The 18198-nt window shown below is 40.8% G+C and overlaps 1 protein-coding gene across 1 annotated transcript; it reads right to left on the reverse strand.

The window, feature by feature from the left end:
* Positions 1 to 8635: 8635 nt before the first annotated feature.
* Positions 8636 to 11950, reverse strand: CXCR4 (C-X-C motif chemokine receptor 4). Its single transcript, XM_066190386.1, has 2 exons — positions 11815 to 11950; positions 8636 to 10240 (listed from the first exon to the last, which is right to left on the reverse strand). Exons 1-2 carry the CDS (start codon positions 11851 to 11853, stop codon positions 9179 to 9181), a joined length of 1101 nt encoding a protein of 366 aa, XP_066046483.1. The 5' UTR covers positions 11854 to 11950; the 3' UTR covers positions 8636 to 9178.
* Between the last annotated feature and the right edge of the window lie 6248 nt (positions 11951 to 18198).

Consider the following 18198-nt stretch of genomic DNA (forward strand, 5'->3'; position numbering starts at 1 on the left):
CACGATGGAGCTGTTTCTGTCTGGTGTGAAATATCCTCCACAGCTCTGTTTTTAGGTGGTACAGAGTTCTGTAGTGTTCTAGGCTCCTCTGACTGGCAGCAAGACTGCAACACATTACGTTTGTACAAATGCTATGGACACTTAAATGTAAACACAACCCTTAAGAAGCTTTTGTAGGTTCCTAGTAGATCTGATACCGAGATATCTCTTGGTGCGAATGCACAGAACCGATAGTGACAAGTAGACAAGTAGATCTGCCTAACCCGCGGCAGAAGTCATAAACGAAGCACTTCGCAGCTTTTTCCGAGGACAGTACTTACTCCTATAGGTGCTGTTTTAATCCTACACAAAACATTGAAGAGCAGGAGGAGGAGCCCTCTTGCAAAAACAATGTCCCTTGTCAAGGGACATCGGGGCAGAAGCTCGAGTTTCCTTGCAGTCTGAGAGCCACTGTCTCTCGGGAGGTGCTTAATCACCACGCTGTTGTATTTGATGGGGTGCTTTTGTCTTGTGAGTCCTTTTGAAAATGTTGAACTTTGCATAAATAAATATTCACCAAGTCGGAGAGAGACTAATTCTATAGCCCAGTGGTCAGGACAGGCGGGATGGAAAAAGGGACAGGTAATCACAGCTGCTTCCCTGGCTGCATTGATATTACCTCGGCTAATATAACCCAACAGCACAAGTGGGCTCAGTCAGTGTCACCTCAGCAGTTCAATCCCAGGTTCCAGTTCAGGAAGATGCACCTTCAATTTCCTCTCAGGACATGGCTTGCAGAGGGCACAGTGGGCCCCAGTTTATATGGCAACTGAGAGAGTACATGTAAAGTGTATGCTACTAAGAACAGAGGATTTTAAAATGGGTTCTGAAGAGATACAAAAATCTTTGTTCTCATTATTCGTTACTGAAACTGGTGAATGAATTAATGAGATCTCTTTCAAACACCTGGGTAGCAGAGTAATCTTAAATATCACAGGCAAAGGATCTTGTATCCTTCATCTGTTACAGTTTTTATTACAGAGTCCCCACAAAGTGCTTAATGAGGAGGCAAAGTTTCTTAATACTCCCTCCACATTAGCTTGTAGGAAGAAGCAAGAGTGAGTAGATTCAAGGATTTGTGGCTCTATTGACTGTTTATTCTCTGGGCTGAAGTATGATTAAACCATTGGACTGGTGAATACACCACACTGAATATTCATGCAGTTGCTACGCTCTCCCCTTTATTGCAGAATATCAGGAGAGCCATTTAAACTGTACAATCTCAGCATATCTAGTCTGGCTTCAACATGACTGGGCTGACTACATTTCAACTCAGTGAAACTAAGTTTGCCTTTGAAGCAGGGATCTAATGTTTTTTCCTAAGCAGTTGTGATATCAAGAGGCAGCTGCTTTCCTTAGTTGATAGGTTAAGGAGAGAATCACAGCATAACACGCAAACTAAGTGCTTTGCTGTGAGGTTTTAGGTGGGGTTTTTGCTTGTTTATTTGTGTCAGTTTGTTGTGGTGGGTTTTTTGTTTTTGTTTTTGTTTTTGTTTTTGGTGATTGTTAAATGAGAAAATACCTGCTCTCTGCTTATCAAGTATTCTGCTTTTTAAAATTGTGCTAATATCCACCTCATTCAAAAAGTCCTGTGGATTCTAGACATGAATATAGAATTGCACTGTGTCCTAACCAATAGCTGCATTAAATCTGATGAGCAATATAGTCAAGAACATGATTGATCATTGAGATCTATCACAGATCTTGCTAGTTCAAAACACTGTTATTCAAGACCTCTTTCTTGAGCTTTGTTTCAGGGAAAGGTGCTCTGCAGGACCATGGTCACATAGCCAACAGGTAATGGGATTTTACTTCAGGAGCAGATAGGGCTCACTTCTCTTAATGAGGGGCATCTGTTCTCTCCATATTTTTTCAGCCTCTTGCCCCCTACCTGAGAACTCATGTGTTTGTTTAACAGTTTGGCTGTTTACTTGAGGAAGTTTTGACAAGATAGCTAAACTGGTCTAACAACTTGCTGGTCCCAAAAGCCGGGGTCCCGTTTCTTTGCTCCCCTCACAGCTCCCAGGTGCATGAATCTGCCCTCAGTCTTGCAATTGCTCTGATTTTTGACTTCTTAGTGAGACAATTCAGTTCACTGTGCTGGCTGAGATCCATTCACTTCCTTCTGTTCATTTTCTGTGTCTGGTGGGCTTTACAAAACAGGAGTCAAGCTAAGAGCCTTTTGCTGCTGAAAGAAAAAGTGAAAGAAGTAACAACTTTCCTTTCTTTGCTTAGCTGTGTATCCCATTACTTTTCAAAAAAATCTTGAGTGTAGTCAGCTCTGTTTCTGAGCTAACTTCATTAAAATGGTATAAAATACATTTTTAAAAAGATACTATCTATTTAATCAATTAAGTCTGTTCAAAATGTGTGATTTATTCAGTAGATAATGCTCAGCAGGCAACAGGTCCACAGGATTTAGAATCAGAGTATTGAAGATATCAAATGAAAGGATTAGAAGAGGCAGAGAAGGAGGGAGACTGAAGACTTTCCCAACAGAGCAAGTCAGCTTCAAATTCCTGTGAAACTCCAGTCTTCAAGACTTGAACTGATTTGCCACATGAGTCACAAAGTCACATGAGCAGAAGCTTAAGGGTCTGCAAAGGTAGGAGTAAAGGAGAGAAGGAAGAGGGCTCTGAGGTGTGAGACTCCTTTGTGTCCTGTTGATTAGCAGATGAGCTCAGTTACCTTGTGTCAGTGCCTTATTAGTGCCCAGTTCCTGTGGGAAGGCTCTGTTAGGGGGTCACCTCAGTGGAGTTGGGGAGAAAGAGAGCAAGAAAAGCAGGGCAGGGGCATGACCTGAAAGGCCTTGGAAAGGAAGGTGGTGAACACTGAAGGGCAGGGGAGGACAGGAACTCTACATTTCCTTTGCTGTCAATTTAAATCTAACATGAACCTTGCCCTTGTGCAATGATCCCTTCTTCCCTTGTATTCTTGATAGACTCCTGCTTCTCTTATCAATGCATTCCTGTACTGAGTTCCAACAGCGACCTTAACACTTTCATGAGATGTCATTCCTCCCACGAAGAGCAGGAATAACAGATTTCAGATTCGCAATGAACCTAATATTGGCAAGACACATCTATTGCTATCACAATAAAACATGTCTGTAAAAATGCCAGAATTGTTCTCTTGGTTCCCACAGACTTTAGAGATGGAATTATCTGTGGACGCTGAGGCCCCAGTTTCATCTTCTACTATCAAGCACACCAACATTTCTTTCTTTGGTGAACTCATGTTCAGGCTTGGCAGAATCAGTGTTTTAAAACACATTTTAAATACTAAATATTTTCCCCAAGGGAAAAACAAACAAACAAACTAAAACAACAACAAACACCCCCCCCCCCAAAAAAAAAAAAAAAAAAAAGAAAATTAGCCTAAGAGAGGACAGTATTGAAATAGAACAGCCATAAGAAAGATGACAAGGAGTTGTAAAAGGAAAGTTAAGGAGAGATGTTCTACTTGAACTTCTCAAGTTTACTTTGTGTTATGTCTGTTGAAGGGTGTCACAGATTAGGATTATCACCAGTGAGAATTACTGCTGTCTGGTCTTATTGTAGCTTGCAGAGTGCCAAATTCCTGGGCAGCCCCTGTTCTTGAAGCTGTGCTGGTATCAGTGGTGGCACTGACAAGCAGGTAAGGAGCCCCCTCAGCCTTCCTTATCCAGATCTGCCCCATTACTGAGTGCTGAATAAGAAAGAACCAATGAAGTAAACAAATGTGTGCTGGGATTGCACTTTAAGAAACTTGAGAATAAAACCAACCTTTGAGTTTCAATCTTTCATACAATATAGAAGTAATTTATCCTTCAGCTAAAGAAAAGCAGATGTTGGAATGGAAATACACATGAGAAGACATAGAAGCAGTTGTGAAAGCTATAATTTTTTTTTTTAATTGCAAAGTTTCTTTTTCTTGTTTGTCCTGGATGTTTTGCGTAGCCTTAACAGAGCAGAGCCATTAAAAATTCTATAAAGACATATTTTTAAAGGAAAAGTTAAGTAGAATAGAAGCTGTGAAAAGAGGGTAGTAGGAATAAAAGGCAGCATCAACAGCAAAAAAGCCTAAGTCAAAACCAAAGCAGAACAGAAGCCAAAGAACTCTTTGCAGTGTAACTCTTCAAAAATCCATAATTACTAATTACTCTGACACGTTTGTGTGGTGAGAATCTGTTCCTGGTGTGAATTCCAAAGGACAAGGATATTTTAAATGTTGACCTATTTCTTTCAAACACTGTGTCACTGAAGAAAAATTGCTGCGAGACCGTTGCTAGCTGGGTATGCAAAGCTTGCAAGCCCTCAGTATGAGAAAACCATTTTGCTGAAAATTTATTTCTGTTATGTTCAGCAGAAGGGTTCCACCTGCTCTGTACTGAAAGATTTAGTTTCATGGACATCTCTGACTGCAAGTGAAATCAGTAACTTCTAATCTTCATTTGTAATTGATTTGGGCTGTAAAGTTTTACACTTTAGGAAGCATATTTCTTTAGGTACCCTGCTGTCTCTGAATTCAGTTGGAGATTGTCCCTGAAGCCAACTGTCCTTCCAAGAAAATAGTAGCTTTAATCAATACCTGCTACATGTACAATGAACCCTGACTCCTCTGAAGTCAGTGGTAGCTGTGCTGGAGCCTGGATCACTTGTATCCGCAACTGAAAATGGTACTTGTAATCTACATCATTATATACCTGTAGATATATTGATGTTACCTATTCATAAATAAGCAAACACAAAGTACAATTATAATCAGCTTCTTTTAAAATATGTTTTCTAAAACAGTAAGTATAGCATTGTTTTATCGTATGTCCTGATAGAACCAGAATGGTGGGAAGATAGTAAGAGAATTGTTGTCGAAACAAATTCTCTTTAAACTTCACCCTGTTGAAGATGAAAGATTTTCAGAGAAAATTAAAGGAATGACAGAAAAATTGTTACCTAAAGAGAAAGGATTTTAAGAAATCTGTGCCTTCTTTATAAGCAATAATCCCAGTGCTCATGTAATTTCAATTGACACGTGATTTATGGCTGTGAAAAGGAGTCTGTATAGCTCTTTCAAAACATAAAGTGAGGGAGTGGCATCCTTTGAGCAAAAACCTCTGGGGCTCTATCTGCTTAAGTGTTTCCTAAGTCTCAGCACTATGAGAATATGAGAATACTCCATTGTTAGGGGATTTTGGAGGCATGCCTGGATCAAGGAAGTACTTCCTCGTCATGCTGTTTCCTTTCCCAAACAATGTAAAAAATGGCCTTTTCAACCAAACATCTAGATGTGGTCACTTTGTACATTGTCCAACTAGAGCACAACCATCGTGAGATAAACCATTCACTTGCATGAATGGCTCCATGTTATTACTGCAACTTCCTTTTTATTTTCGTGGTGATTTTGTTTTGATTTATGTGTATGCATAGAAGTTCAAGCCCCTGTATATTGATTGTGTCATAAAACTGGCCAAGAAAGCAGCAAGTGACTCCCCCCTGCTCACTGCCCTCAGTCTACATTCACTGGGGCAGCCTCACTACACCCCTCAGCTTTTCGCATGCTCCTCTAATGTGGGCTTGGTACCACCTGATCAGACAGAGTAAAAACGCACCTACAAATAATGGATTACCACACAAACAATGGGTTACGGTGACATTTCACCCCACTGCTTTAAGTGTTCTGACTTTACTTCCAAGCAGCATTTCAGGAAGCAAAAGTAAGTTTGTGTACATGCTCTCTTCTTGGTTTAGCTTTGCATGATCCAAAGGATTTCTAGCTAATCTCAGGCACTCAAAATGTGTGCATTACAGTATTAGGTGCATATCCATGTTTTAGTGCTACATTGCTGTTGGCACATTGCAAAACCCATGGCAAAATATTCAGTGCCTGAATTCAGTGGGAAAAAAGTCTTTGTAAATACATTATAAATCTTTTAAGCCACCACATAACATTTTAAACTGGTTTGTAACCAATGCTCAGTGATTTGTAACCAAACTCACATTTGTTCTCTGTTCTGTGTCTTGAGTTGCATATTTAAAATTACTTGGACACAGCTATTATTTTATGACTTCAAGAAAGTGCTGGGACTATGCATTGTGTAAATCTTGAAGAATGTCATGATTACTCTCTGTGCTAGAGAGGAGTAATTTGGAAAAAGACTTGGAAAGTCCCTTCAAAAACTTTGGAAAATTCTTGGTCTGTGTGGACTAGTCCAATGTATAAATCACAAATTTAGGTTCATTCACCTTTGTTGCTGAATTTACACTTTGAGAAATGCGTTTATCGGGAGCACTTTTCCTTCACAAAGATCTAAAAAGTCACAACCTCAACAAAAAATCAGCTTAAAGGTGATTTTGTTTTGAAATGGAGTAAATTAATTTTTTTAACCAACATGGTATATTTGGAATAGGTCAGTGAATTTGAGAGAAATTTGCCTTATTTTCTCTGACTTACTCATAGGCAAAAAGACAGAACTGGATTCATAATTTCTTGCTATGTTTCCCCATGAAAACTTCATCCAACTTGAAAGCATTTGCTCTGTTAACAGTACATATATATATTATATTAATATTTATAGATATATAAAAGTTTTTAGAAATACATACATGCGGCTTTTGACTAATTTTTCTTGCTGAAGCAAAACCCCAAAGAACTTGCCACTCCTTTTCAAGATAGTCTTCAGTCCACAGGTTCATTAATTCTACTGAGAACAATGGCAGTTTTATAAAAATCATCCCTCTGGGGCATGGGTTTAGGCTTTTTTAAATTTTGCTAATTAATTTTCTACACAAATTCTTTCTGTTGTTTGTTTAGTGTCCTTTTAGTGGTCTTTGGCAGTAACATGACTGCTGAGTTTATTCTCTCTTGCACCCTCTTTCCTGTTAACTCTGCTTGAGGTAGCAGTTGGTTGACTGAAGCATAATGGAAATAATCTAAGTTGATGCTGGGGGCTCTAAACATTTCCTCAACAAATAAGCAGCAGCGTGTTGATAGCCTGTAAGTATTTTATAAGTGCAATTAAATCACAGTGATTGATTGGGCTGGGGTGAAAACCAGAATCATTTAGAACAGCAAATTCTTCACAAGGAAACCCTCACTAAATTAAGAAAACACACAAATGAACAACAAAAATAAACCATTTAAGGAGTTCTGCTCCTATACCACATTTTCCTCATTTCTCAGCCCTGTTTAGGAGGAACAACTTGATCAAAGTGAGACCTTTATTTTCTTGAGAATACATCTTTTCTGCTGGTAATTTATGTTGAGTGAAAACGCACATTAGAGTTAACTGATCTAGAAGTTTAGTCGCTAAAAGCGGGGGAGGAAATCCGTGTCCTTTTCATTTTATCTCTTTTCTCTTCCTTTGCCTGGCTCCAGGTTATAAAATCTTGCACTTTTCTAGTACTTGTTGGACTCCTCATAGAATGCATTCAATTCACTAAATTGCTGGGAAATTACCTATTTTCTGCCAGGTTTTGTGCTGGTTCAGCACTGAATGAACTCAACACAGAATCAGATGATTACTACTGTCATTGCGAGAGAAGGAGTGCAGGATGCAGCCAAGGTTGCAGCCTCCTCACTGCAGAGGAGGGAAGTTGAAAACAGGTCTTGGATTTATGGAAATATCTAATATAAAACATGGAATTTAATGTACTGTTTAGCAAGGTGGTAGTGGCTCCACAAAGTCACTTAGGGTGCTGTGCCTGTGAAAAATTTGGTAATACCTCTGCAATATTCATGTTGCCTGTTTCAGTTCTGTCTGATTAGTAGATACTAATTTTTTTCTTTTTTTTTACTTCTAGGTTGGTTTTTGTATTTTTTTTATATATAAGTAACAGTTTTGTTTTGTTAATGTAAATACAAATACTGTCAATGGCTGTGTTCTCTTGGGTATTCATTACTTCTGAATGCACTCTACTAATATGAAGACATGACTAACTAGACAATTAAGATTTCAGCTCTAATTACTGGTAATCCTATAGTCTGGCTGATTCCTCCTAAAAATATTTTCAAGAACTGGCACACATTCTGTGTTTTTAAAAGGAATGTGAAGATTGTAATGTTACTTTAAGAAAATCTAAATGTAGACAGGATAGGGAAAGCTCCATAGAGGAAAACCACTTACCTCCCTCAGAGCAGATGCACTTTAATAGCATAACTTTATTTCTAATCAAAAATTACTTTGGTTCAGCTACATTTGATTATTCTTAACATGTGAAACTAAATTTAGAACCACAGCAAAGGCAGAAGAAATGTAGGATTGACTTTGTACGCATGGCATAGAGGTTAGGCACTAGCAGTAATCTGAGTTTGACTCCTGAGGCTGTAAACTTTAGCAATTGCTTACATAGATTGGTTTTCACTTGTAGATATTTTGCCTCAAAAAGTTCTCTAAGTGACAGTTTAAGTAATTCTAAGTATCATATTAACTGGAGCAAATGTATTCTGGTGAAAAAAACATATGACATGGAACTCAGAAGTGTCAACTGAATAATCAGTATGTACTGAAACTCATTTTCCTGCTCTTCACAAGACATGCAATTTTCTAAGACATTATTGTGTGTTTAGAATTGTAAATAAAAGCACTGAGAAAAATTCACCCAGAAATCAAAATACCACTCAAAATAACTTTTTTTCATATACTTTTATTTTACCTTGAACAGAAAATTTTGCAAACCATCAATTACTGAGAATGGAAGGAAACCCCTAGCATGTAACAGAGGAGGCTTTGGTTATAAGTGCCATTTCTACAGCAGAGTTAAGCTATTGTAAACCAAACGTCTTGTAGTAAGGTAAAAATATCCAGCCAAACTTTCAAGAAAAACAGCAACACCAAAAACATTTACATATAAACAACAGAGTTCTAAACTTTTAACAGTCACTTTGCTACAATCCAAAGGGTTTAGTTCACATATCTATACATACAGACAGCCACTAAAACTTTTGTGAACCAACCACTTGTCCACAGGACCTGCCTAGACAGTTTGTCATCACTATGAAAGGTTTTTTTATATAAATAAGTCAATTAAACCTCACAGAGACTAAAAGAAACAATATAAAATTCCAACGGTAAATAAATCTGTACATTATGGTCAGTCTTATTTGTCTGAAATCCTGCACAACTTTAAAGTGTCTCTTTATAAAATGATGGCAAGGAGCAGCGTTAGCTGGAATGGAAACTCGAAGACTCTGACTCTGTGGAAACAGAAGAGTGTCCTGCACGTTTGCCTTTTGAAAGGATCTTGAGGCTTGATCCTCTGCTAACTGATGTCAAGGCATTTTGAGCTGATGTTTTGAACTTGGCACCCAGGAAGGCATACAGAATTGGATTCAGGCAGCAGTGGAAGAACGCCAGGGCTTCTGTAATGGAGATCCATTTGTGCACTATGGTCTCCAAGCTGCAGCGGTGCCCGATGACTCCCAGCAACATGAAGGTGTCAATGCTGATGCCGATGTAATATGGCAGCCAGCAGGAAAAGAAGGCGAGGATGAGGATAACCGTGGTCTTCAAGGCTTTGCGCTTCTGGTGGCCTTTGGAGTGTGACAGCTTGGATATGATAATACAGTAGCAAGTCAGAATTATTAGACCAGGCAAGACAAGTCCCACCAAGATATGCTGGAACCTGAAAGAGATCAGCCAGTTTCCATGAGGGTACATGCGATCACATAGATACTTTCCTTCTACTTCGCTGGTCCTGGCAAAGATTATATCAGGCACTGTCAGAAGGAAAGCTGGCAGCCACACCCCTACATACACCACCTTCTCAGCCAACAGCTTTCGTGGGCGCTGGCTGTTGGTAGCGTGGACTATCGCCAGGTAACGATCTAAACTTATGAAGGCCAAAATCAAGACACTGCTGTAGAGGTTGACTGTGTAAATGACATGAACTGCCTTGCACAGAACATTCCCAAAGTACCAGCTTATGGCCGCATCCACAGACCAGAATGGCAAGGTGATGACAAAAAGGAGGTCAGCCACAGAGAGGTGCAGCCTGTATTTATCAGTCATACTTCTTTGCTTCTTCTGGTAGCCCATAACAATAATAACCAATCCATTGCCAATTATTCCGGTTAGGAAGATGATGGAGTAGATTGTTGGCAAGAAGATCCGGTTGAAATCGGCATTCTCATGCTGAAAGCATGGCTCTTCGTAGTCTCCATAGTCAGCTGAACCAATCTCATCTGTGCCATTTTCAGAAAATTCAATTAGTAACCCAGATGACAGCTGAAAAAAAAGGAAAAAAATAAAATTAGATGTTAGGTTCTCTGCATAAACTTATTCTATGTGACAATATGTGAAGAGTTACTTGAACAGTCTCCACTGTCAAATGGGCAAACCAAATGGGAAAATACAATGTTTACATATACATATATAAAATGCACAGCAAATAAGAATAAGTTTAAACACTTCCTTTGTCTTTCCTTGAGGAGTAAGATCTTGCTAAGGTCAGGGCACAAAGGTGCAAAGAAAGATAATGGCTACTCCCAGAAATATCGTTGGTTCTGGACACTTCAGTGCTCTTGAAAGATGGACACTACAAATGGGAGAGCCCAGAAAGTGCCAGATGTGAGAGGTCTGTCCACACAGAGCATGACATATCACATTTAACTCATACAATAGAGGGCTATAAAAAAATTACTTAGAAATGCTGCTGCTCCAAAGTCCCTTCTCATTAAGAGGATGGGGTCAAGGAGAAATAGAGAAGGTACCCTCGGCTGATGTAATAAAGGATAATAATAGCAAGAATTCCCTGCTGAGAAGCAATTGACAGCTCCACACACTCAGACAAGGAAAAAAAACCCCGAAAGCCCATAAAGAAAGAAAGAGAGAGGTGACCTTGTTCAGCGGAACTCAAACCCCGTGGAGGGTCACCACGATGGGCCACGTTCCCTCCCTTTGTTCCCCACCCTCTGCGGTTGCGGGGCAGGGGCTGAGGGCGGCCGGCGCGGGGCTGCAGCCAGACGGACCAAGTGAGCATAGCGGTGGAAAAAGGAAACGAAATTTGGTGAGGGCATGAAAGCGCGTCAGGAAACCACCAACGGTTTTGGCTACGGCGGTAAAAGCAATACTGGCGGGAGAGTGCCATCTGGCTATATGCAATTCCTCAGGTTTTCACGTTTTTTGTTGTCAATGCCCCGTGTCCCACGGACCCCACGCTCCGCGCGGGGCGCGCCCGAGAGACCCGCCACGCTTCACACGCGGAGGCACCGGCTCCACGCGGGCATTAACTGCGGCCCTAAAGTTGGAACTTGCCAGCGATCTCCTTTTTGCTCCTAGCTGCTCTCCAAACCGAGGTAGAGGAGCTTCCTCCCGAAGAGTGGGACTCCGTTTCGTTCGGGGGAGCCGGCGGGACGGCCGGGCGCTGCCGCCGCTCCCAGTCCCGCCGGCAGCCCGAGGTCTGGGCGCGCACCGGGGCAAAGGGACACCATTCCCTGGAGTCGCAACGCTCCAAACTTCCTCGCCTCTTCCCCTCTCATCATTCCCGTAGCGCTAATTGCTCTGTCGGCGTTTTACAGTCCACAAAGGTGCCACATGTCACCCTAACTGACGGCCGCGCAGCAGAGCCCCAGAGAAGGAGCAGAGTCCTGCAGCTGGAATTTGCAGTGGCTGCGGCCGTGCCGAGGTCCGAAGCGCTGCAGGCAGAGGCAGCAGCGGCCGGGGCTCAGAGGGAGCCCTGCCCGTTGGCGCCCCGCAGACCCCTCCGCTGTCCCAACCCCGCCGCCCGCAGCCTCCGCCGAGGGCACCTTTGTTTGCAAACAGCGCGCACATGGGCAGCCGGCCGCGCTCCCGGCACTTACATCCAGGCTGTCGAGGCTGCTGTCCATGCTCAGAGCCATCGGACGGCTCCGCGCTCTCAGGCTGTTGCCGTTGCCGTTGCCGCTGCCGCAGCCGCGCCTCTCGCAGTGACACCACTCGCCGCTGCACCACACACGCACGGTCCCTTCTGGCGGGACGCGGCTCTTTTATAAGAGACTATCCCCCCCCCCCGCCCCCGGGGCAGCCCCTTCTGGCTCCTCCCCGGCGGTGTCGCCGCGCTCTCGGGCTCCGGGCGGGCGCCTCGGGCAGCTCTTTGTCTGCCGCCCCGGGCATGGGAATTGCACTTGCCCGGCGCGTCCGCGGGGGCCACGCTCCTCACGGGGGCAGTTGCTCCCTTGTGATTGATGTGTTCATACAAGCGGGCTTTTGAATTTCCCCTCAAGAACATTCTTTGAAGTGTGTTGTAGAGCCCTGTGTTGCCATGGGTACCCCAGGCGGGCTCCGAATGAAGTCACTGGTCCAGGAGTCGTGTGCAGGAGGAAAAACAGGGGTCCTGTATACAATTCAAAATACTGGCAACTCTGTCCTCAAAGTTGTCTCTTCCCCCTTGCTGAAGAGGGGCAGGAAGCAAGGCCTGGTCCCTACTGAGGGATGAGAGGTTCTACAAACCTTTCAGGGGCTGTAAAGTGAGTGGGCTGCAGGTTGCCCTCTGAACTCCTCTAGCACCTGTGGGTTTGGGTGAAAAGTCAGATGATGATCTGTTTCAGGTACCTAGGTAATATTAAAAAATCCGAACAAATGAACAAACAACCACCCCCAAACTAAACCAAACACACCCGAACCACAACAAAAAAAAACCACACACAAAACCCCCAGACCAAACCAAACCCAAAACCACACACACACATGTACGCACACAAAAACCTCACCAAAACCCAAAAAAACCCAAAAGACCCAATACATAAACCCCAAAATCCTGAAATTATAAATGTAGAATATATATAGCAGTCATAGGATAGGTTTGCAAGAAAAAATCAACCCAAATATAGAGACAAACAAAACAGAATAATTGATTTCCTCTACAGTTGTCTCTGGGGTCTCAGTACTGTTAATATTCATGCAGGCAAATTAATTTGCAGAAAAGATTTTGATTAGCATAGTGTGTCATGTGTGTGTCCCCCCTCAATTTCACAACTCACAACAAAAAGTTACAGTGAGCAACTGTATTGGGAATAATTCATTCAGTTATATAGATTTACTCTTTACACTTAATTTTTGTAGTGGAAAGAAGAAGAAGGGAGAGAATATTCTTTATGTAATAACAATGTGCTCAAATTACCACGGTAGCCTCAAGGGATCATAAAAGTGAAACTTTGGCCAAAGCTTTATTCTAAAATGCCCCTATTATCGAAGTTTTATTCTAAAATGCCCCTATTATCAGTTTACATGCTCTGAGTTGGTTAAAACACCAGTTTCAAATGCAAATATTATTTTCAGGTATTTGACAAGAGTTGCTATCTTACTCTTCCTCTAACTGCTCTAGAATTCTTTCTCACACCCTATAGTGAGTATGAATTTGGTTATGATTAATAACCAAACACTGTTTGTCTTTAAGAACATGGTATGTAAAATATGACCTATAATGTGATTGTGTACTTTAACTGCACTGCAATTTGATAGTAATTCATATTTTGTTAGCAGGTCTGGAATATCACATACAAGTTGCATTAAAAGCAAACTATAATTGATTATAATTCAGGAATTACCGGTCTTCAGAAAATTCAGTATCTACTTTGTGATTATATCCAGAAAAATCTGAGGCATACCATGCTAGAATTCTATAGAAATAAAAGATATTCTCCAGAGTCTCCATATTAACCCTAAGCTTATGATACCATAAATCTTTTTTTAAAACAAATGTGACAAAATTATAATTATTGCTATTCATTCCTTATTTTCCATAGAATCTGTGGTATGTTAACTACTTTTACACACAAACAGGAAAACACATTCCCCAAATCATCACAAAATGTGCAGCACAACATTCGATGACCAGACAGATAAATGAGCAGTTGAGGGATTTTTGTATACAAATGAGTAGGATCATGTCTAAATAATCATCTTTCACTCTTTCACTTACAGGGGATGCCCAGTTCATAGCACCAGCAATTGCCCTGCAGTTTTCAGCAGGGATGTGGTGCTGGAAAGGCTCTCCAGCCTGCTAAACATGCAAAGCTGTGAACCAGTTTTTCAGAAATGCGCTTATTGAACAGGCTCTAAAAAACTAATCAGGACACGGAGCCACAAATAGGGGAGCTGAGCTTTAAGGAAAGATTGGTTTCTACCTTGCCAGAAATTCATATGAGTGACAGATGTGTTTTTTGGAGAAGTATTCTCATCTTAGGGGCATAGATGATTAAACATCACTTCTTCTCCAAGCGTGCAGTGCAGGACATTAAAATCTGCTCATAAAGCAGATGACTTGTGGCAATGGCTGTAGATGACCAAAAGATACAATATAATATGGTATGATATATCTATGTGAGGTCTAGAGCTGTTTGACAAGTTTGAGAGTTGCTCTTTATTAGGGTGGATAGCATGGAGTGCATTGACGTGTGGGGAGGGATGCACAGAACTGTGAGTGTAGTCACAACCCAAGCAGACAAATGTTCCCACAGCTCCATTTTACTGTACAGATAGTCCTGTAACAGCAAAATATCTGATGTCGAAATGGATTATGTTCATTAGTGGGATATGGGACAATTACTCAGTTGTTTGTGTTCATAGATAGCCTAAGAAATTCGGAACTGAGGAATGGTTCACTGGATGAGCCCTGAAGCATGGTAGTGCTGAGTGAAGGGAAATTTGGGGATGATACCGATCTGATGAGATGTTACTGAGGCTTGTTTGGATGAAGGTCCACTAAAACTGTCATTCACACTGCTGCTTTGTTATCTATGATCTCTTTTGTTTCCCCTATCAGAAAATCCATGTGAAAACTTCCTTTGTTGCACAGGGGACCATCCAGGGCAAGTTAATGATTTCCAAAGTGATAAAAGAAGGGAGCTGTTTCTGCAGAGCATGTAATTCTGAGTCAGCTACAAATCTTCTTGAGACAGAGCTAGCAAATAGCAATTTCCAAGCTTATGTTTTGCATTATATGTTTTCCTGGTCATAGAATTACTGTGAAAATCAAGCCCTTCCTAACCCACATAATACATGTTTTTATTACTGAAAACATGCCTTCTAAGAGTCAAAATCCTATGTGTTCTTCCACTGTTATACTAACAATACAATTCCTCAGGTTGTGAATCATTGACTGTTTTTCTTCTAAAAAGAGGCATAAGTGATGGTTATGTGAGAGCAAAGTAGTCACTAGCAAACCTTTCTAATGGTAAAAATACTCTTTTGATTCAACATCCACAGAAATAGAAAAATAAGTTGCATTTTATTTTACCACAACCCTAGGTTAAATGATTTACTTAATCTGAAGGCTTCACAAGTGTCTTTAACAAAGTCAGCTTTTAGCCAATAAAACTTTGATGAGACCATTTCCTGTGGGCAACACCTAACACGAAGGAGATATCATCCTTAGATTATGTAATGCATTAACACCACCATGTATTAATTACAGTTGTGTATTAATAAATTGTTTAGGGTTTTTTTTAGCATCAATGGAGCTATACTTTCAGGACACAGAGAAGATTGTATCATAAAAATACATAAGCAGCAATATGGCTGAAATGGCTGTACTGTATAGTAGGAAGTGAATAATTTTCAAATATTCACTGATTTTCTCTGTTCTTGTCAATTCCTGTACTGGGAGCCTTCTGAAAATTGAGTACCATCTGAAAAATTAGCAGAAAATGTTCTCAAGAGTTGGAAGACATCAACCTTGAGTAGTAGATTTTTCTGTTGTAAAAAGAATTCCAGGGAACCACTGTGGGTTTGCCGCTAGATGAAAAGCAGTTTCCTGATAAAACTCTGAAGTTTATTACAATACACTGGATTGACTTACTGACAAATGGGTCTTCAAGTGGCCTGAAGTTGTATACATAGAGAAGAAAAGGATATACTCTCCCTTTTCCATCTGATCTTTCTGTTGAAGTGGGAAAGGTATCAATCTTACGCCTGTTAGAATGGTTACAAGCAGTTTGCTGGGGTTAGGTTTCAGTTAATGGCTTTCTTTGCTCTTGGTTCTCAAAGCTCCCTTTCTCCATTTCTTCCTGCCTGTGCTGCAGTGGAAAAAGCCTACCAACTGTTACCCTGATCCTGGAAGGAAAGTGCCCCATTTATGGGCAGGGTGCCACCTACACTTACTAATTCGAAAGCACAAAGACAAAATAAAACCTGTGAAGGAGCAGGACATGTCTTTCAATTAGTAGCATGTGACATTGCCACAGAAATCCATCCCTGTATGAAAGGAATGATACTTGAATATCAGTACAAAGTTATAGGAAAACCCTTAATGTCAGTATTAGGCAACAAAAGTGTTATCAGCACAAACCCCAGATTTTTCTGTTTCCTTGCTTTTAACAAGGACAATTTATTTTGTTTCCTTTAAGTATTGCCACAAGGCCAATATGTCTAAAGTCAGCACAGAAAAGTCATCAGGAAAAAAGAAGAAGTGCTATCCTCTAAAAAGAATCGTAGTGACTCTTGTGTTTTAATCCCACCTCCATCTGTGGCCTGCAGCAAATCACTTAACCCTCTGACTGTGTTCAGCCAACTGTAAAATGGGGATAACAATACCTACTTACCTACCTCAGAGGAGACTTGTAGGGATTAATTGGTTGATGTTTGCAAGGCACTTTGAAGATAGAAAGTGCTTAATTTAGAGCCTGTTGAAATTATTGGTGACACTGATCAGCTAGAATTCAAAGGGGACCAAACTCATTAAGGTTCTGATCTTCCTCCATTTGGCTGTGTTTATGGGTTAGCAAATCTCACTGCATGCGGACAGTTTATTGTTTGTTTGGAAGCAGAGTAGACTAAAAAGTTGCCTTGAGCAACTTTGTTAATCCTTTTAAAAAACGTGTCTTCATTTGCATATCATTGTAGCTGAAGGGTTTATCTTTGATGATTCTATAGCAGAACACTTCTGGAGACATGTTGACGTGGTTTTTTTCCAGAACTGTGGTCAGATCAAAATTATGGAAACAAAGTAAAGCCTCCCTAATTATATCATAAATAGTTTCTTTCCTATAACCAGACAGGATTTTGGCTTTCAGAGTATTTAGACAGATTTCTGTTTAGCTATGAGATGTGTTTCTTTTGTGCTGTAAAGTTCCATTAGAAACTTCCTCCAGTTCAGTTTGGATTACTGAGGATAGGATTTCTTTCTGGGGATCAGTACTACGAGCTTACTATAGCTTAAGAGCACATGGATAAATTAGAAAACATACATGAATATTTGCCAAATGTCATGATTTCTTGTAGATAGCTTCCGAAACACAGTTGTATCTGGGACTGGCCATTGCTGCTCCTGCCTGGGAAAACAGGACTCGGCTAATTGGAGACTAATAAACTGAACAGAACCCTGAGCATCCTGGTCTGGCTTGGAATCCACAGGTTCCTTCCACCCTGACTTATTCTATGACTGAAAATGCCTCCATCAGACCATGTCCTCATGCCTCTGCTACTAGCAGTGCCCAGGGTTATCTGGATCAAAACAAATCCCTTTATGTTTAATTACATTAAACCCATTTGCTCTGCACAATGGAAATGGCATTTTGATGTTGAGTTTCCACCCTGACACTTTTTGATCAATCTTTTGTTGAAATGGTGTCTGTGGAATTGTGTGCTTGGGATGTAGTAAAGTATGCTGGCATTTGCCATGTTTTCTTTATCAATTTCACACATTTCTTCTGCTTCTTTTCTTTGGATGCCATAGTAGGCACTTATTTTCCACACGTTGAGAGCTTCTGAGCTTGTTGAAATAATTTACTTACATCATTTCCCACTTGTCTACAAAGTGGCACTGAAAACAGAGCAGGAGCAACCACTCTTCCTGTTTAGCTCAGTTTGGCATCTGAGGCTCACAAATGTTTTAGTTTTATTGCATCAGCTTTGAAGTAAAGTCTGTACATGTGGGTGCTGAATGTCAGCTCAGACGCTTGTTTTAGAATCCAGGATTTCTCTTGGTTCAGCAAGTAGAAAGGTTGGCCAAAAATAATGATGAGCATTCCCCTAGTTTCTTTCTTTTGGATCTCTCCTCCCACTATTTCCCTGAAAATTCACTTTAGAATTCCAAAATTCCAAATGCTTTTTGTTTTTACTTAGTATTGGAAACCAGGCTTGCTCTATGCAATTGAGATATGTGCAAGATTGAGACTGAGCTTACGTTTTTGAGTCAGTTCTTCCTACTTAGGTATTAGCATTAGCTCAGTAATTGGGATGTCTGTTGAAACATGACCAAACATTTC

The sequence above is a fragment of the Chamaea fasciata genome, unplaced genomic scaffold (assembly GCF_029207755.1).
Source record: "Chamaea fasciata isolate MVZ Bird 193981 ecotype frontalis unplaced genomic scaffold, bChaFas1.0.hap1 SCAF_8, whole genome shotgun sequence".
NCBI classification, from domain to species: Eukaryota; Metazoa; Chordata; class Aves; order Passeriformes; family Sylviidae; genus Chamaea; species Chamaea fasciata.